We start from the raw sequence: 21690 nt of genomic DNA on the forward strand, positions 1-21690 counted from the left end.
AAATACGTTAACGCTTATAATTCTGGCCGGAAGTAGAAAATAAGTGATAGTAAAGATTTAAAATAAAATAAACGTTAGTAAAACTTAAGAACCTTACAAGGCAAGCGGCCTGCTTCTACTAACTCCTTCCTCTCTCTTTTGCTTGGCAAAAAGCCACAACTTAAGTACTTGGCGTTCGCAAGACAAATTTGCATAAATAAGTTAAAGCTTTTAATTCTGGCCGGAAGTAGAAAATAAGAAGTGATAGTAAAGATTTAAAATAAAATAAACGTTAGTAAAACTTAAGATCCTTACAGTTGAAACCCCTGTATTATTAGGTGAAAGTCGGTTCTATGCAAAATTTCTCTGTACTTCAAAGAGGCTACAGTGCGGTCCTTTCTTCGAAGAACAAAATATTCTTCGCTTTTAGAGATGTTGGAAAATTTCAAGTTTTTAAATGGAAAAACACCGGATTTATATTCACAATAATATGTGGTTAAAATATTTCTTAAATTAATAAAATGCTACATTAAAGAATTCTAAATAAGCAAAATATATTATGTAATTATATTAAATTTGACTATATAATAATAAAAACTATATTTCATGCGTTAATCACTTCTGTAAACTAGCTTAGATTCAATAAGATTTAAAACTTACAGTAAATTTCCGTTAAATTAACATTGGGTAAATATAAGCGTACAATTTTAAGATGATTGCGTCATATATAGATGAATTAACATTTTCTTATATCCAATGCACTAAAACTTTTCCATCCGCATGTGAACTCTTCAGAACTTTTTTAAGGCGGCAAAACTATTCGTGACCTTAAACTCATAAATTTAAAAAACTTTGTAATCTACAGAGATATTCTTATATCCTAGAGAACACTAGTTTATATTATCCGAAAATAGTCTCCAACTTTCCTTTAATAAATGCAAGAGCGAGGTAGTGAGTGAGAAAGCGGAAAGACATGGTTAATATTTCATGAGGTTCAGCTCCGTTCATAATGAAGCAAACCCTTGTTCACTTACCGAGACGTTGATATTGCACTCCCGGTAATCCACTTTTTCTTCCCTCGTGCTCTCGTTTATTTCCCATGCGCCGTTTTCCGAACATCTTTTCCTCACTCTTCCTATGAAAGAAAACAAAGACGAGTCAGACAATTATGAGAAGAACAAACATGCATGTATGGCACTTTCATATTGAGACACGGCAAGCATCTCTTCTCATCTGCCCAAGTAATCACGAATAGCAGAATCATTATTATCTTTGATGATATTCTTCTTTATTAACACATCAGTGCTATTAGTTACACCCCTGTGATAAATTATAATCGCCAAAATTATGCACTTATTATTAGTACCATGTGCGTTGCTATCTTTGGTTCTTAGAAATAAGGTAATTCTGTGACTGAATTTTATATTATTATCCAGCTAACTGTGAATCGCAAATACATTATCTCATTGTCGAGATAATGTATTCGAAAGTCACAGTTAGCGATTATTTGCAAATAAAATATGATGAAAAACATGGCCTCATGCAATACTAACATCCATAAATTCTGTAAGTGTATTAAGTAACACTATCGGATAAAGATAGTTTGTGATTGCATCTTTGATTATCAAGCAGCCATAAAATTGAAATTCTGCGGTTAGGATTTACAATTAAAGATTGATAAAAGGATTTTTAAATATTGATTAAGGATGTAGATATAAGCTTTTGAAAGTTACATATTTAAATAAATGGATATAAGTATTACATATTTACTTTTTGCTCAGTTATACAGTGCTTTTCTTATAATCTACTAGTTAGTTTCCTAATCCAGCACAAATCTGACACAAATAATTTAGTTTAATAATAGCAAAGAATTAAAAGGCTAACACTCTTAAACGAAATGCCTTTGCGAAAGACTTTTTACAAGAAATACATTCTTACTCACGTTATTCAAAGAAAACATGGAAAAAGACATGAAACCAAGCCGTTCATTCAGAGAAAACAAAACTTAGGAAGAACTATGAGTGTTCAGTAATCTTACCTCCTCACTTATCACATTTGATTTAAGTACACAAGTCCAAGTAAAAAGTTTAAATATGGTATATTACAAATGCTTTTATAAGTTTTGCTACGCTTATAAGTTACGGAGATTTAATGCTTTCACTCCTTTTGATTCACGCAGTTTTAACCTCCTTTTAACTAATCATTGTGTGAGCTTTTTGCTGCAGTCTGCGTATATCTATCTACTTGAAAATGATTTTTTCCCTCAGGATCCGATTAAGGATCTTTGCCTTATAGTAGCACATATTAAGAAATATTCATGTACTTAATTATGCAGGAATGGTGAAGTGCAACAGCAGTACGACAAATTGTTCTATATAGGACATGAAAAGTACTTTAGCAGGACATTTCTTGAAAAAACCTTCAAGCCTGGTTGCGGCAAAAACGATCTTCAAACGAAAATCACATTCTTTGTCTCTTGTTACGAGATGGAAGTTAGGTACTTTCGCGAAAGCTGAAGGTGCGTGAAACCGATAGCATAAGCTGCCAGTACCTCGATTATACAGCTAGTAGAAGGTTATATAATTTATAATATAATTTATATATAATTTATAATGGGATGCTTTTAGTTTAATTAAATATGCATTTTGCATGACTAAGTTACTTGTCTTGGGCAGAAATTGAATAATAAATAGAGATTTGGTCTGAAAAGTTGCCCTATCTATTCTAAACCGAAATATCGGTTGCGGAGATTTCTGTCGACTAAATGAGGATTCGCGCCAAATCTTTTGAAGAAAGATATTAAGTCGCCAGTCACTGTGGAAACGTAGATTGTTTTGATTTGCGATTTGCCTTTGTTCAATAGACTATTGATGCACAATTTTACTGAAAAGTATTATTTCACCATCATATGCTACTTTCAGTCGTTCACCATTGTCCACAAGAAGACTTGCTCTTTCAAAAAGATAATCCAACTCATATTTTACGCGCTGTTGAGAGTTACGTTCCTGGGTAAAAATAGAGTCCTAAGCTCTGCACTGGATCTTAAATTCCAATCTTGCCCAGGATCTATGTCAGATCTTCAAAAAAGAAATGCAAAAATACAAACCACATAAAACGTATTGGCAGAAAAAGCAGATAGCATCAAAAAGCATAGCCTAACATTCCGAGAGAAACCTCCAGTACCTATACGAAGTCAGTAGCAGTACCTTTAACAGGAGTATATATGTTACGAAATATATTGCGGCAAAATGGGGACTGCGGACTGGTGGCTGTATAAAAATGTTTGGTATGCGTAAATTTTTATTATATTGGCTTGCGATTTGTAATAGTTCTAGCCAGTTATATTAATAATTATTACAATGGTTGTAGTTTCTTTTTTTATTTTTATAAAATGAAGTAGTTTATTTATTAAATAAGATTTCTTACAAACTTCAAAGAGTTTTTTTTTTGGCTGCGCTAATAATAACCATATACGAAGTTTGAAATTTACTGCCACGGAGAACATAATTTACACATTTTGTAGAAATAAATGCCTTATTATATTTATGATCTTACTAGAAGAATTCCCTTCTGTTGGACATGGGATTTCGGCAATCTGGCCAGCAGCAGTTGCATCCCAACATCCCCAGCCGTCGAATGTAGCGGGACAAAATGGCGCGTCATCTGGAAATAAAATAAATCAAATGGGCATACAATACTAACTACACATACGTTTTCCATATACAATTACTAAATAAATTAATATATTTATTTACATCATATTACATTAATTAATACAAATCAAGAATTAACAGACATTTGCATTTGAGGGAAGAAGAGATGACCCATGAAACAATTACACGCGTTTTCATGTATTACGTTCACTAAACATTAATAATAACCAAAAGGGCTTCAGACCGCGTAAGAAATGAGTACGGGCATAGGACGTACTGCCTCTTGTAAACTGACAGTATGAGAAAGGAATGTAAGAATTATCTGGATTTTTATACATCAATCCAAGTGAAAAATTAAAACTGTATGAAAAAAATCTCTTTTTAGATTTCACACCTATCACAATTCTACATTTAGAACACACTTCATGTACGAAAGCTTACAGTAAATAAAATATATAAAAAAATTTCATCTAAAGACTATTTCTGTTAGCTTGATTCGTACTATAATGTATGAAATAAAATATTTACATCACCTCTTGACCATAACACACAAAAATTGCAGTTGCTCTTAATATCTTCATATTTATTGGCTGAATTAACATAAATATAATGTTACGAATTTTGAATATGGATGATTTTAATGCTGTTATATGTGAAAATCTTGTATTTTGCTGCATAATGTAATGCACAAACTCCTAAGATCGTAATAATAATGTAATGCAGAAACGTAATAATAATGTAATGTAGTCCGTTAATGTAATGCAGAAACTCCTAAATAGAAAAGTAAGAATACAGGGACAAGTCTACTTAACATTGAGTAAATGGATATCTTGCTAATTTGGCGAGAAATCGCTCGAAGTAGCCAAACTTGGTGACCATTTGGCGACATTTTAGTCCGGTCCTTGTATCACCGTAATAGGTATTAGTCAGTTCCTTACTTATTTTTGTTGCGAGTTGTTAGTTCCGCGTAAACTGATATATGTCTGAGTTAGCTTTCAATTTTGATGCGCTTTACCGCGCGTTGAGGTTAACGTTCTTAGTAGTTTGAAGGATAATTATGACGCTGTGAACATCTGTCCGATAACTTCAGAGGAAAATTCCAGAAATTCGAAGTGTTTTTATTTTCTGATAAAAAATGTTATTAATCTATAATTGGATTAATAAATTTTTTTATCAGAAAAGCATTTCATCTGTTAGGAATCTATTAAAAGCAACTGGAAGTTTTGAGTGTTATAGTCAAGAAGTCAAATAATTATTTTATATCATACTTTTCAGTACGAATCAAGCTCACAGAAATAGCCTTGAGATAAAATAAACTTATATTTACTTTATAAAGTTTTTTTTTGTTTTGAAATTTATTAAGAATCATTTTCTGTATTTATTAAGCATCATATGTTTATTAAACAAGTGTAATTTCACTCAGTTCTAATTAAATTTTGCGTAATCGATTATTTTTGGAAATTCTTAATGTTTTGTTCAGATTTAATACCTGACTATAATAATTGTAATCGCAATTGATTATTTTTGGAAATTCATAATGTTTTATTCACATTTAACAGTTGATTCAGTAAGTAATTTTCAGCGCTGCCGTTATACTTTATTAGCTAGTAGCGCGTGCCATCTCTTAATGAGGCGCTACAAGAATCCTTCCACGAGCTATCACATGCAAGTGATTCGGTAGAACGTTGTTTTACAATAGAGATTTGTACCTTAAAAATAGCCTTTAAAAATCATTTTTATATCGCATCATACATTTTATCGTATTCATGTCTGAAACAGTCTGCTAAAATTATGGAATTGTGCAGAAGCTAGTTTGGATTTGGGCACATTAAGTTGCCTTTAGTCAACTTTGATTAAATAAATCTTTCAGTTTTCTTCACGCTTTGATTTTCTTTCAGTCTTTAATTACATTTTCATAAATACACATACATGATCGAACAATAGTTGTATCAACTCTAACTTAATAATACCTGCTACAGAAATTGTTTTATGTTAAAACTGTTTTGAAACTATTTACTTCTGTTTCCTTGACAACGTTTCAAGATATTTTGATTTTCATCGAATACCTAATGCATTTGTATTCATGTTATAATGACTGTAAGTATTACTGTTTGTTCTCACTTTAAATATTTAGATTTATACCGTATATATTATGCATTCGGAGTGATATCGTTGGTCACAACATCGAAAGACTGCACGAATGTGCAAATAAATCATTCCGTTTTGTCGGAATAATTTTGCTACAAATGAATTATCAAAATTATTTATCTACACCTATTTCAACAAATGGATCAGTCTATATATCATGCTAATAGTCATTATTTGTCCAGCCAAACAATATGCGATATGAATGAATGCACAATTAAATTTTAATAAATTGGGAATAATTTAGTAAAGAGTATAGAAATAATGCATAGAGTTAGGATATACTGCTAGTTTTGTTTGGTTTAACCAACAGAAAATGAGCGCCTCGAAAATCAGCCACAGTATCCCACGTGCAAAAGGCAAATGGTTTCGTGCTCGTTTACCTGATCTTTTTCCTCAGTCTGAATATTAGGCAGCTGACGATAAATGGTAGAATTTTCCCCTTTTTTCTAGTTTTGCAAAGTTTCCAAACGTATTTACAAATTATTCTTTCTACCGTAAATCTATATCATTTGCTTGCCTTTTATACAAATCTACAGTTTAATTCCGATCTTTAGGAAACTTGCCACTCTCGACCTTCAAAACAAAAGGAAGGTCACGGTCTACATAAGCTTTCTCAAAAACCAGCCTAACCAGCACTCTTTATATACTTACATTTAACGCTAATTTAACGAATTTTTGATTAACAACTCAACGATTTTAAAGCTTTGTGTTGCTATTCCGCAAAGTGTAAAACATATGTATGTGTTACAAATTTAATCAGAAAACACGGCGATATAAAAATATTGTGTTACCACTCGGGAAAGCGCAATTAAATTAATTTGTCTCGAATTTAATAAACAAACTCTGGCTATTTAAGAGAAATGCGTTGCCACTGCCTAAATTAAAATATTTTAAAGTACGTTATCGGTCATAAAAGCATAAAATATTTAATTCTTGACACACTAACACTTTCTTTGCTTTCTGAAAGCGAATTTGTAATAGCTCTCACAAAGCATTACTTTCGCTGTGAAATCATTTATACCACCAAAAATGAAAATTGATTGCTCGGTCTACTTCTCAAGCATGAAAGAAAAAGGCATCCCGAACTTCAGAAACAAACGAGCAACAGGAAGCAAGACTGGGAAACATTCTAGTAAGCACAGTTCAAGCTTGTTCGTCTGAAACAGACGAGAAAACGGGAAGCGCAAGACTTGAAAACTTTGAATACGCACTGCTCAAGCCCGTTCGTCTGAAACAGACGAGCAACAAGAAGCAAGACTGGAAAATGTTCGTGTTAGCACTGGTTAAGCTCGTTCGTCTGAAACACATGAGCAATGGGAAGCAAGACTGCAAAATGTTCCAGTACGCACCGCTCCATCCAGACGAACACTGCACGCTGTTAAATCTTTGTGAATTCCAATAAAATGCTAATTATGATTAGAGTCTTCATCCAAATGTGGTCGTCGGAAAGATAGATAAATTATGCGTGTATTGCAGAGCGCTCAAATTTAAGAACGGAGCAGCAGGAATGTGCTGTGCGGATGGAAAAGTGAAACGGCCAGAATTAAATTCACCACCCAAAGCCATTATCAACCTTGATATCAGGTGACACAAGCCAACGGAACATGCAAAAATACACATGAAGAATAATACATTTTATAACTGAATTAAAACAAAAATTTTCTTTCCTTTAAAGTAGCATTACAACGCATGCCTGGAAACGGCTAGTTACAAATAAATTTAGTAATATTCCTATAGAAACAGTGTCTTTTGACAAGAGTGACGACCATGAATACAAACGTAAAGGAGCAACACTTATGGTCAATGCATTTATCAACCACAGTGAATGCTTGTGGTTCATACAGCATGGCTCTTTTTATAACCTTAATTTGCTACCTTAATTAAATTTAGCACAGTAACAGAAACAAAATTTATTCAATTACAGTCACATACAAATTCTCAGAAGCAACATCATCACCCACTTCTTTCAGCATACTAACAAAAGAATATTATTAAATCCTTTTATATGCGTGCTTTCCTACCTGATATTCTTACTAAACGGATCTAGACGGATTCTTACCTGTTGCGGTGAACGACAAAGAAGTTAGCTTCTTTGATCGGATAGCATTTATCTGTAATGCATGTAAATAGCAAATTACTGATAATAATTTTAACATCTAATATAATATAGTATTGCGTGCGCCTGGATTCGTGATAGATTGAACGCACACAGGTCCGATGATAAGTTAATAAAATTTATTTTATCAACAGAAACACTTCAACATTATGGAATTTTCCACAGAAATACTCGTACAGCTGTTTACAGTATCAACAAGTAAAATAACTAGTTACCCTTCAAATTTCTAACAACGTTAAACAGAACGCAATGCAAAGCGCATCTAAAGAGAAAGCTAACCTGGAACTCTCTCCGATCTTAGGCTAAACTAATAATTCGCAAAAATAACAACTACTACTAAGAGCTCTCTGGCTTCACATACTTTTCAACCGGCTGTCGAGATATTCCTAATACTTCCTCCTTCTCGAAATTACTGGAAAGCAATATGACGGTCGAATTATTGTCCCAGAAAATATAGTGATCGATTACATTTATTCAGCTACAATACTTATTACGCTGATAAATGGACTGGACTAAAAAATGTCGTCAAATGTTTGCCAAATTTGGCGATTTCTTGCCAAATTTAGCCACAAAACCGTTCTCAGCTTGGTGATATCTCGCCAAATTACCGAGATGACTCAATTTAAATTTAATGTTAATTTAATGTAATTTAATGTAAATTTTACTCAATGTTAAATGGACACTTGCCTCTGTATTCTTACTTTTCCGGCACAGCTAATTTCTTCAGGTTTTTTATCTGACATTACGGAGAGAGATACAAAAATTTCCCAAATGCTTGAACTAAAATCATCTACGTACAAAATTCGTAACATTGCCTCCTTTCCGAGGACTGCACGTCCCGGGCAGTACAATCCCAGGACAGGAAGCCAGACATACAACTAAGAAAAATCAATGCGATACATAAACAATAATTGCAAAAAATAACAAAAAACAAATCAAATGTTAAATCAATAAATTAGCACACAAATTTATGATTTTAGAAACAAATAGGACCATGGTGTTAGTATATTATTTACATTATATACACTACATGCTATGGCCATAGTAAGAGGCTAACCTATCGTAATGAATGACTTTAGGTTTAGAATTCAGCGATACGTTCCGAACTACGACGTCGTTCAGCCTGCTTAGGACTGAGTACGGACCATCCCAAGGTGACTGTAGTTTACGAGAGAGTCATTTCCGTCGAATCGGATTCCACAACCATACCTTGTGTCTTTCGTTGAATCGATGTCCGGTAGCCCTCGTGTATTATCGAGTCTTCATCTTCTCCGTAGCCAAGTTCACTCGCTCTCGTGAAAAACTGTTCATCAACCTTCAAACCGTACCTGGAGATCTTGGATGTACTCTTCAGGCGGTGAAGGCGCATCTGGAGGGCGACCAAATAAGGGATCACAAGACAGACAACGTTCCCGACTGAAGATCATCTGTGATAAGGAATAACCCGTAGTCTCGAGGACGGCACTGCGATAGGCCAGTAAGAAAAGTGGCAATTTCTTGTCCCAGCCCTTTTGGTTTGTGGAAGCCACCAACGAGAAGTTATTAAGGACAGTTCGATTAAACCTCTCTATCATACCCTCTGACTGGAAATATACAAGTGTCGTTTGGATTTTGTCTATGTCGAGTAGCTTGAAGAGTTCTTTTATTATGGCTGATGCAAAATTTCTTCCTTGATTGGAACGTAACTTATTGTGCGACCAGATTTAGCCGCTTGTGTTTCTTTTCGATCCTGGAACAATTCTTAAGCTTTCAGAGCAGGGCCTTGCAGAAAACGCGTCGGCGTTTCGATGACGGATAGTTATGTCCGTCAAACAATGAGACTGAATGCTGTTCGTTGTTTTTTAAGTCCAAGAGAAAATTATATTTCTTTAAAAAGACCAATCCGAATATGCAAGTATCTGTAATATCTGCCACACATGCCGTGTAATGGTAGGCGGCACTTCAAAACGAGATGCTTACATTTATCTTTCCATCAGTTTCGATTTTATCACCAGATGCAATCTGGAGGGTAACACAGGATGTCGTCCAAATGAGTTCATCTTTAACCTGTTCAGCAAAATCTTTGCGAATGGTGGTAACATTGCCTCCCGTATCGATGGTCATATTGCGAGGAAATCCGTTGATGTGCCCCATGAATAAAGAGTCCATTATTGCCGCTATTCACTGCAGAAATCTGAAGCGTTTTAAAATGGTGCTCCTCATTATCTTCCGAACTCCGCTCTGGTAGAACTCCGCTCTAGCCTCTAATCTGTTACTTGCATTGTTGCTAGGGAGTGAACGTACGTTCCGTGCCGTGGGCTGTTTTGCAATTTTTCTGTACGCGGCCTCCAACACAGCAATTACAGGACTTTAGTGTTAGTTTTTTGTTACTCCTATTCGGTATCAAGACGTTGACTTGTCTGGTTACATCGTCTAAACGAGCAAACAATTGATCCACTGGCTCTTGGGCTTGAGCAGCTCTGATTAGGTGGCGGTCTAAAGGAGTTGCTTCCTGGGTTGCCTCGAATTTCATGGTGTGTACCTAGGCGCTTTTTAAATCTTTGACATTCGCCATTCGTAGAGCCTTCTGTGTTTCAAGATCACGGGATGCCATCGATGAACTACTGTAGGGAGAGGATTTCCATTGTTAGTGTCGGGCACTGCGAAAAGGGGAGGTGGGACAGTCTTTAAACAACTGTGTTGAGCTCCTGAAGTGTTTCTGTGGGTGCTGTTGACTAGATTTCAATTGATGCCTGCTGTAGTCTTTTAAAGATTTCTCCCCAAAGCGCAGCTCTAACGCGCCGGATAGAGCTTCGAAGTCTAGCCTTCGGATTTCGGAAAGAGTCTGAAGGATATCCGCTGCATCTGCTCTCAGAAAAGCGGAGGGATGACAGGCCTTAGCTTAAGAATCCTCTCCATTTGCTTCCGCTACTATAGAAAACTATGTCTTATACACTTACTAGGAGGTATTCCTATCATATGTGGATAGATTATGGGTAAAAATTTATAACCATTAGAAATGCACTCTGCCATCGCTAGGAATTTCTTGAAAGTATTAAACTCTTTCGCGACCGCAGGAACATTGTCATAATTTTTTGTTCGATTTGTTATTGGATGACAAAAACCATTTCTTCTATTTGTTGCTCCATGGCAGACACTCTTTCCTTAATTCCTCTAACTTTTTCTTCAACCATGTCTATTCCCCTTCCATAGCTTCGGATTTGTTTTCTATTATGCAGGTAATTTTTCTTTTAATTTCCACTTGAACAGCTTCCATCTCTGCTTTAAATGATTTTTGAACAGCATTCATCTCTGCTATAATGGATTCTTTGCTTGCTTCCACTTTTTCTTGACCATCTTTTTTTGAACAAATTTCATCTCTCCTTTAATGGATTCTTGACCAGCTTCCACCTTTTTTTTGACCAGCTTCCATCTTTCTCCAACGGCTTTCATCTCAACTTTAACGGGTTCTTGACCAGGTTCCATCTTTCTTGAACATCTTTCACCACCTCTATAATGGAGTTGACTGCCCCTTTCATCTTTTGTTGGAATGCTGCAAAGGCAGACACAAGCTGTCTTAGTTGCTCTTCCGTCACTCTTGTCACTGGCATTCAATCCCACTTCTGACACCAAAAACTGTTGCGTGTGTACGGGTTCGTAATAGATTGAATGCACACAGGTCCGATGATAAGTTAATAAAATTTCTTTTATCAACAGAAACACTTCAAAGTTATGGAATTTTTCCCAGAAATACTCGTACAGATGTTTACAGTATCACAAAATACAATCCATAGTTAAACTTTAAACTACTATGAACGTTAAATACATTGGAAAGCAAAGCACATCTAAATACACAGCTAACCCTGAAATATCTCGGATCTCACACTTACCTAACAAATCTCAACAACAACTACTGAGCAGATGTTCTCTGCGGCCTTATATAGTTTTCAACCGGCCACCGAGATATTTCTAGTATTTTCTGCTTCTCGAAATTGCTGAAAAGCAATATGAGGGTCGAATTACGGTTACACCTAATATAGTGATCAATTACATTTACTCAGTTACAATACTGATTACTATGATACAGAGACTGGACCAAATACTTCTGGCGATTTCTCGTCAATAGGGAAATTTAAAATATATTGACCTTAAAGTCCTCTTAATACAGTATATTGCTAGAAGGTTCCAGCGAAATGCATATCATATTAAAATGGTCTTCGCATTTTTTTAGAATCACTGCTATGAAGTCTAAAAGAAGGCAAAAACATTGTTAAGCAACTAGAGTTCTATGTGAAAGCAGTTCAACTAGAGTTCCTAAATTCTTCCACTGGATGAACAAACAGAGTTCCTAAATACTTCTAATGGATGAACAGCGTAGATCTTCCAGTTTTACCTTTACAGATAGTTATTAAACATTACGAAATTTCGAACGAACTGCTAAAAATAAATAAAAATAGTAGAATCTAGCAGCCAATTTTTGGTGGGAAAATACAGCGCGTACGAAAAATGATGCTGCAGAAAAAACCTAGAAGATATTTTGCCAAAAGGCAGCTTTCTCTTAATAATGCTGAGCCGCGGGAGTAAAAATAAAAGCTAAAATAAATAAAAAGTCAGTAATTGTTTAATGTTAATACTGTGATCAGTTATAGATACTGTAAAAAACATACGTTTTTAATTATACAAGGGAAGTTTGGCAGTTTTATTAATTTTCGTCTGTTACATTTTTGTTTTACTTATATTGAAAATTCAAATAACCTTAAAATTTTTAGGATCTTGCCTTTCATATTACAGATGACTAATGCTTATGTAAAAGAGCAATACCGGTAAGCAGAAGTTAAAGCTCAGTAGTAAAATAACATTATTCAGTAAAATGGTTTAGCATTAGAATAATAAGAATTAGAATCGTTAGAATAAGCGTAAAGTAAAGTTTTTCACAACGCTTGTGCCTTTTGTTCTCAAAAGACGTAAATTATTTTTTAAATCAGCAGTAATAGAATTGCAAATTTATTTTTATATATTGTTTTTCATATTGTTCGAGGACTGTCCTTCAAGCCCGCAATAACATAAAAAATAACTGCGCAAATTTCAGCTCATTTGTTATGTATTGCTGACTGTAGTTTCAAAACCTCACAGCATTTTTACGTCCCGCTTTTTATTATAAAGGAGAAGACAGAAACACTTTCATGTCCTCATTTCTTCCAGCGTTTTTAAGAAAGCAATTTTCTAATGGAAAGAAGTCATTATGCCAAATTAGATTTTTTTTACTCGCCAAGAAAATACCAGAATTGTCCCAAAACATCAAATTTACTTTTCTGACAAAAATAACTAGAATATTCATTTACTTGACCATGTTTACGAGACACACACATTTAATAGCAGCAAAATGCCATTAAGAAAATTATCATAAAACACCCTAATTTGGCCGATATTTCCGTACAAATGTTTTTTTATTAAAAACTCTCACAGGGCTTGATATACAATTCATAATATATATTCGATATAATATATGTATGCGAAGTCTTTCATGAAATACAATTTTCTGAATATGCAATACAAAACACAGAATTACTCTGTTCCTCAAATAACTGTGGCAATAAAATAATAATCACATACCAATTTATTCCTGAAGTATTACTGGTTTCAGTTGTAATATATTTAACGTGATCTAACACTACTAGAACAACATATTAATGTAATATCTTCGCACTATGCACTATGTTTTGTTGTTGAGCGTGTGAGGATTAAGCAAAATACATCAGAGGCCCTAACTTTCATTGATAAAATACAGAATGAAAGCAATATATAAGTATACACTTGCAGCGTGCAATACGATAAATGCAGCATGCAGTAAATTTTATAATTACTTTAATTAAATATAAAAAAAGCACTGCCGATATTTTATTAATGCCGTCCAGATGGTATGGTGGTTAGGGAAGCCTGACTGCGAAACCGAAGGGCTTGCGATCGAATCCCGGGGAAGGTATGGTTGTAACTGTTCGTCACTGCATAGGAGGCGATGGTGGCCCACCTATTAGGTGCCTGCATAATAAAGAGACCACCGCATCTGGCCTGGTATACATTAATGGACTGTGTCTGTGTTACACTAACTGTTCGCAATCTGCCATTGGAAAAAATATTAATTAATGCTCATCCTCTTTACATATATTACATGAGCGTTGCAAAATGCATTACAAAATTTTAATTTATTTTCATTAACAAGTTACTTTGTGTAACTCCGGAACATACATTCAAAATAATGAGCTATTTAAAGACACGCAGCCAAACCTGAATAGCAAGCTTATTTCTTCTACTGAAGACTGGAGTACCACTGCGCTGTTTCTTAGGTTGACAGTACAAGCGGCGGGGAAGGGACAATATTCTTATCCCTTTCCCTTCCGATTGTAGAAGTAAGGTAAGCCGAGTTTCCCCATTTATAGAGAATAATTGATAAGTTTTAAAAATTCGGTTAGTTTTATGAAGTAGTTTAAACTGGAGATAGTTTGATGGTGTAGAACAGTAGCTATTATCTTTTAGCTGCTAAGCTTAAATATTTATTATATATCAACAATTTCATTATATATATGGATCACAGGATGATTAGACAAGTTGTTTTAGCTATTTTAAATTGGTGTTTATGTTCTTGCTATTTGACTTCATTCTAAGACGAAAACAACTGCCTTATGATAATTAAGCATAGCCAACATATAAAGTTTTAAAAGCAGCAATATTAAACCAAGAGTCAAAATCTATTCCATGGCAGAACTCTACATTATTTTCTACATTTACTTTAGGTCTTAAAATACACTGGTTTCCAAATCTTAAAGGAAAAATTACAAAAGCGGATTGGGTTGTTTATAAAATTTGAATATGTTATCAAATAATTATTGCTCACTAAAACTGCAGTATGCAAATTAGAGGTGCTGCAATCGGAATACGTCATCTGCGAACAGTATAAAATCGCATGTTTCAAAGCAAGCAAGCAAATTTTGCTGTGATACTCAGATAACAAATCTGGGATAGCCAAATCATAAAAATGACCCCAGGCATCATTTCCCCGAAGAACTGCGATGGAGAGCTAGTGGGAGAACAGAAACCGAACAAAGTCAGACAGAAGTGACCAGATGGCTAATTAGGAGTGCTTCTGTTGTTCATAGAATTTAGCAACAATGTCTACCCATAGCCTTTGCATCCAGGAGGTTCAGCCAAGGATGGTCACCCATTATGACAAGCGCTGATGACCGATATTTGTTGTTATGTGTACTAAGGAATAGAACCTCAAATTCTACTCAGATTGTAAGGATCTTAAGTTTTACTAACGTTTATTTTATTTTAAATCTTTACTATCACTTCTTATTTTCTACTTCCGGCCAGAATTAAGAGCTTTAAATTATTTATGCAAATTTGTCTTGCGAACGCCACGTACTTAAGTTGTGGCTTTTTGCCTAGCGAGAAGAGAGGAAGGAGCTAGTAGAAGCAGGCCGCTTGCCTTAGCAGTTTTACTCGGTTGCTGGTTGCCTTCCAGGCCAGAGGTTTAATCCTCTTAATAATTTTAAACGTATTGTAGTGTTAACAGTTCTCTGTACTATATACGGCTTCCTGTTAATATACGGCCAATCTTACACGTAGGCCCTTGTTTATTATTCCAAAGTTAAGTTAGAGTTTAGTTAATATTTTATATTCTTACGTTAAGACCACAAGTAGTTGGTCTCTGTATTCCGATGAACGGAAATTATTCTAAAGAGTGAAAAATAAAGGGTTTCGTATACCCTTCCTGTGTATCTTGTCTACTTCCCACATTTATTGGACACAGCTTTAGTAAGCTCCCTGTTCCGAGTCAGGTCTTTGCATGTTTCCAAAGAAAGTAAGGCGGAACACAGAACCTGATAGTGGCGCCCAACGAAGAAGAATAACCATGGTCGAGTTTCAAGAAGAACCTGTGCTGCCTGCAGAAGCGGCTCAGAATCCAGAAATGCCAGCTGCCGCCCTGAAAGGATTTGGTTACATCGTCCAGACCATGCGCGCTTCGATGAAACCCGAAGGAACATTTAATGGAAACTCACCGGTAACCAGTTTTTTGGAAAAACTAGATGACCACTTCATGATGTATCCCGTGCACGAGTTTCAGAAAGTTACCTTAGCTACTAGCGCTTTGAGGGGCCAAGCGCTTAATTGGTTCAAATGTATAGGCAGAAGTCTCTTGGGTCAAGCAGGAAGTCCCACCTATACTTACGAAAATTTCAAGACCGCCCTAGTAAAAGCCTTCCCTGTCGTAAGGGATCGTGCGAAATTAGAAGCGGAACTTTTCAGCATATACCAGAAACCAATTGAAAATCTCTCAAGCTTTATTTTAAGAAAAATTCACATCTTCAAACTCTTGTATGGAAACCGTCCGGATCCTGAGATAATTCAAGTGATTTTTCCGAGGTTACTTCCCCAAGTACAAGACTTTATTGAATTAAGGAATCCGACTACACTGGAAAAGTTATTTGAGCTAGCAATCCAATTTGAAAGTAGAAGAACGGCGGACATTGAAAGAAGACGCCAATATCAACAACGAAACCAATTTGGTGAGCCAAGACCACAGCAAAGTCAAGCACACGGCTACGGAAGCAAAGCGAATCAGTGGGCAAGGAAACCCGAGCATCCAAAAACAGCCGGTGAACGTCGACAGTTCAATAGCAATCCAGGAAAAAAGTCTCAAGTCCAGTGGAAAAAGAAGGAAAGCATGAAAAGAAAAAAGGATTTAAACTAAAAGGGATTTCTGCTGACGGGAGGGTGCGGAAATCCGAAAGCCAAGAAAACCCCTCTTCCTTCAAGTTAAATACAGTAATGGTGAAAAATTTGACTCTTCCGAAGATTGAAGTATTGGTGAATAACATCCCAGCCACCGTACTCCTGGATACAGGAGCGCAGTGTTCCTGTGTGGCAGAAGATTTTTTTAGGAAGTATTTTCTGAAATACCGCATATATAATTCGGATAATACGACAGTGTTAGCTGCGCAAGGAGAAAGATGCAAGTGCATAGGTAAATTACCGCTATACGTCCGTATCAAGGACGAACAAGTAAAGGTTATGTTTTTTATAGTAAAGAATCTGCAAGCACATATTATCTTAGGGATAGATTTTCTTTCAGAGGCAGAAGCAACGCTGGATTTTAATGAAGCGTCCGTTAAGCTGACGATGAAACCAGTTCGAGAAGAAAAATCGGAACCGCCAATGTTAAACCTTGATCACCTGCCTAAGGAAGAGCAACAAAGAATCCGACAAGTGGTAAGTGAACTTGCTTCGTTATTTAGTGATATTCCAGGATTTACTCAAGTTACTAACCATAGTATTGACACCGGAGATTCAATGCCAGTTCGCCACAAAGCATGTCGGCATGATAAGAATAAAGAAAAAATTATAGAATGGCACATTAGCGATATGCTACGTAAAAAGATCATAACGCCCATCTCAAGTAGTTATGCTAGTCCGGTGGTTTTATGTAAGAAAAACAATGACTATCCATTGACACATCCAAAAATGTGGCGTTTCGCGATTGACTATCGTAAATTAAACTCCATAACTAAATATCCGGTATATCTGTTATCTATTATTGAAGAAATTCTAAGGAACATAACGTCTACCAAATATATGACGACTTTAGACTTAACGACTGGTTATTTTCAAATAGGGATTAGACCGGAGGACGTGCCTAAGACTGCTTTTATAACCAAGTCTTGCACTTATGCATTTCTGCGTATGCCGTTTGGCCTTTCAGGGGCACCGGCAACATTTCAGCGATGTATGGACATTGTGTTAAGGCCTGTTCTTGGAAAGTCCACATTTATCTATTTAGACGATATCATTATTACTAGTGATAATCTGGACCAACATGTAAAGGATTTAAGACAGGTGTTTTCATTATTAAATGAGGCTGGTCTAAAAGTTAATGTCGGAAAGTGCAAATTTGGAGCCCCTGAATTAAAATATTTAGGTTACAAAATATCTCAGAAAGGAATCGAGACAGACGAATCAAAAATAATCGCTGTGCAAAAGTATCCGCCGCCAAATACGGCTAAGAAGCTTTCTTCTTTTCTAGGACTTTGTTCATATTATAGGTCCTTTATAAAAGATTTTGCAGCTATTGCTGAAACATTGTTAAAATTAAAATGGAAAAAGGCAAGATTCTCGTGGACGGCCGAAGCCAATAGTGCTTTCGAAAAATTAAAACAAGCATTAACGCAAGCCCCTGTGTTGAAATTTCCTGAAAAGGATGAGAATTTTGAAATTTCAGGGGATGCTTCGGATTATGCGGTAGGAGCGGTACTTTCGCAAAATCAGCAGCCCGTGGCATTTTTTAGTCGAACTTTAAATCAAACACAAAGAAATTATTCCGCGACTGAGAGAGAGGCACTTGGAGTTCTGTTAGCAGTGCAAAAGTTCCGAGTCTATTTTGGAAGAGCGCCAAAAACAGTGTATTCTGATCATGCGGCGGTAACTAGATTGTACTCAGGGAAAAATTTATCCCCAAGGTTAATAAGATGGGCACTCGAGCTACAAGAATATAATCTGCTAATCAAGCATAGCCCCGGAAAGGAAAATATCGTAGCAGATGCCCTATCGAGAATAAAAATAGATGAAGAAGGTAATACTGTAAAGGTGGCAATGCTCACATTCCCGAGAAACTGCAATAACCGAACTGGGTAAGGATCCTGAGTTTGGAAACATTTATGAGTATTTAAAGGATCCTGAAAATTTTAGCCACCAAGATATTGTGGCGATAAAAAATAGGGCGGCCCAATACGAACTAATAGATGGTCTATTATTTTATACAAAAACTACAGATTCCAACAACGAATTTCGACCTGTTATCCCAGCTAGTCTTAGATTAAATATCCTGCAGGAGTTACATGACAGCCCTTTAGCTTCTCATGCTGGTATTCGAAAAACTATCCAACGCGTACGCGAGGCAGTCTATTTTCCTGAACTGCAAAAGTTAACAAGGGCGTATGTCCAGTCCTGCCCAACATGTCAAGCAGTTAATTATATTAATTTCCGCCCGGCCGGGTTTCTAAATAGTATTTAATCCGATTTTCTAAACGAAATAATTGGCATCGATTTATTGGTCCCTTTCTCAAAAAGTCAGTTAAATAAAAGTCGGTATCTCCTTGTTATGGTTGATCATTTTAGTAAGTGGACCGAAATTGTTCCCTTAAAACGAGCCTCCGCGAAATTAGTTACTGATTCTATTTTAAATAAATATATTTTAAATACGGGGCGCCCCTAATAGTTATATCGGATAATGGTCCTCAATTTGTAAGTAATATATTTGAAGACATGTGCCAAAAACTGGGCATACGTCGTTTAAGATTGGTCCCGTATCGGCCGCAATCAAATATAGCGGAACGGGTCAATAGAAATATAGTGAAAATTATCCGTAGTTATGTTAAAAATTTTCATAAAAGCTGGGATAACTATGTCAATGAATTTGCTTTCGCCCTTAGGACCGCAAAACATGATACAACGGACAAAACTCCTGCTGAGTTATTTTTAGGCAGAAAGATTATAACGCCGTTAGATTAATTATTTTATGTTCAACAAAGAGCCCCAGAATTTAAAATGGGTGATATAGAAAAATTAATTAAAGAAGCAAAAAAGAACACTGAAGTAGCACAAAGAAAACAAAAACTCTATTACGATTTGAAACGACGGGGAGTAACTTATAAAGTAGGATATGAAGTATTAAAAATTAAGCATTCACTTTCTTCAGCACCAGAAGATAAAACCGCCAAATTTTTTCCAAGATTTGAAAGACCATATGTCATAGAAAAAATATCTCACGCTGTAGTGGTGTTAAAAGCCAGGAATGGTGAAACATGCTCCGCAAACATTGATCAAATAAAACCATACTATGATCGTAATAAAATGCAAATATTCAAAGATATTTTGCAGAGAACATCACGGCAGGCACGGCAGGCACAAGCTCCAGAGGTGCAACAACGACAAGTACAAGGGCAAGCCATTAGGAGGGAGGAGCAATTGAAAAGAAAGTTTCCCCGTTGGAAAATTGAAGGTAACAAGAAAAAGAAGCCGTTCCACCGTCCAGAAAAGAGAGCTCACGACCACCCCCAGAATGAAGAAGGGCGAATGCAAAGAGAGACGAATGCAAAGAGAGCCAGGAGAAATAACGGCAACTATAACCCGGCCCCCAAACGAAAGATCTACTCATCGGACAGGATTCTACGCAGCAAATGTCGCCGAACTGCGAAAGGACTACCAGCGGCGGAGGAGAAGATACAAGGAAAATTTGAAGGGCCAGCAACGAGGTCCAAGCAGGAACGAGAGAGAAGTGTCCCGGTTCCGCCAAGACCAGCGGCCATCAAACGGCCAGGACCACAGGCAGAGGCGAGAAAGAAGGTATTCAAGGGTGACCGAACTGGAGGGAAAAGAAAGCTTCTAGAGGAAGGCACTGAAGGGCGAGCCCGCACAAGAAGGAGGATAAATCAAACACGAATCGTTGCTACCTTCCAGGACTGAGCTGAGAAAAGAATGTCCGAATATCACAAAGATAAGTAAAATTTTATGTTACTTTGATAATTAAAATTTTATGTTACTTTTTTAAGTTAATCTTTCATTCTTACTGCAAGTGGCAGATTTCAAGAAGTTTTACCTCATGTGAGGTCTACCTTTATCGCCAAAAAGGCGAGAAATGAGTTATTACCGATTTTGGTATTATGTTTTTCAATTACTCGCGAGTAGAACTAAAATTAATATATAATAGGAATGTGTAAATACTTGAATATTGTAAAAGTTATTGTATAAAATTTTATTTAAAAGATTCTGGCAAGAAAGAAGTTTTAGTTGGAAAGACTTTTGAAATGTAGTATTTCAATGTAGAAGAATTGGCACTTGCTTGGAAAAGAATAGAAGTTAACAATGTAGAAGAATTGGCACTTGATTTGAAAAGAATAGAAGTTAACAATGTACTACTAATGTATGTTTTAAATTGCGTAAAATTAACGGCATGTTAATATGTCCTTGTATGCAATGTGAACTGTTATTTTAAATGTTAAGAAATACTGTGATATGGTAAAAGTGAAAGTAATGCCAAAAATTTTAAACTTAGTTGTGTGACTGTAAAAAGGCCAAATTATTGTGAATATGTGTTAAAGGTTGAATGAATGTAGTTAGGCTCTCTGACGCTACACTTCAGAGCTAGCCACTTTCAGAATAGTACCTCAGGGTTAAGAGATGAAGATAAGGTGTGTTACGAGGTCTTGTTATTGTTGTGTAGCGAATTTAATTTAAGTGATTCATAAACATCAAAATTTTAATTTGTAATTATTCAAAATTTGAGCTACACAAGTTTGGTTATATTCTTTTTGGGCCTATTAATTCTAGTGTAAAATATTTTGGCTTTCCGAGTTTACGCGAACTGCGTCTTCAAACTTCTACGCGTAAACAATGGATAAGTGAATTTTTTCACGTAATAAACTCAGTTTTTCATGTCAAAAATTAATTTGATTTCTTAGTATTTAATATCATTACTTGTAGGAAAATTAGCTCTTTAATTTGGCATAACTTTCGTTTTTCTAACTTTAATTTCATTTCAGTTATGAGCTTTAATTAGTAGATTTTTCTTCGTTTGCCTGTGATTTAGTTAAAGGGGGATGAAATGCCTTCCTTCCGGTTGAAAAGTCACTTTTTGCGAGTTTTCAGCGTTCTTTCGTTGGGATCCTTGCAGGGTTGTTGAAATTCCTAATTTTCCCCTGTCACAGGTGGTGTTTATTTGGCGAGGGTTTGGCGACAAAGATTTTCCGTTGAGGTTTCAAA

At 35.7% G+C, this 21690-nt stretch overlaps 1 protein-coding gene across 2 annotated transcripts in view; it reads right to left on the reverse strand.

Moving 5' to 3' along the window:
- The window catches only part of LOC118181155 (calcitonin gene-related peptide type 1 receptor-like), a 374571-nt gene that overhangs the window by 289318 nt on the left and 63563 nt on the right, over positions 1 to 21690 (reverse strand). For both annotated transcript variants that reach the window (XM_085817333.1, XM_085817334.1), the window contains exons 3-4: positions 3535 to 3642; positions 1014 to 1114 (exon numbers count right to left, since the gene is read on the reverse strand). In XM_085817333.1, coding sequence (XP_085673459.1) covers positions 1014 to 1114; positions 3535 to 3642 — 209 coding nt within the window. The remainder of the gene's footprint in view (positions 1 to 1013; positions 1115 to 3534; positions 3643 to 21690) is intronic.

The sequence above is a fragment of the Stegodyphus dumicola genome, chromosome 5 (genome assembly GCF_044657685.1).
Source record: "Stegodyphus dumicola isolate Sdum_Otavi_A_Nest chromosome 5, ASM4465768v1".
NCBI classification, from domain to species: domain Eukaryota; kingdom Metazoa; phylum Arthropoda; class Arachnida; order Araneae; family Eresidae; genus Stegodyphus; species Stegodyphus dumicola.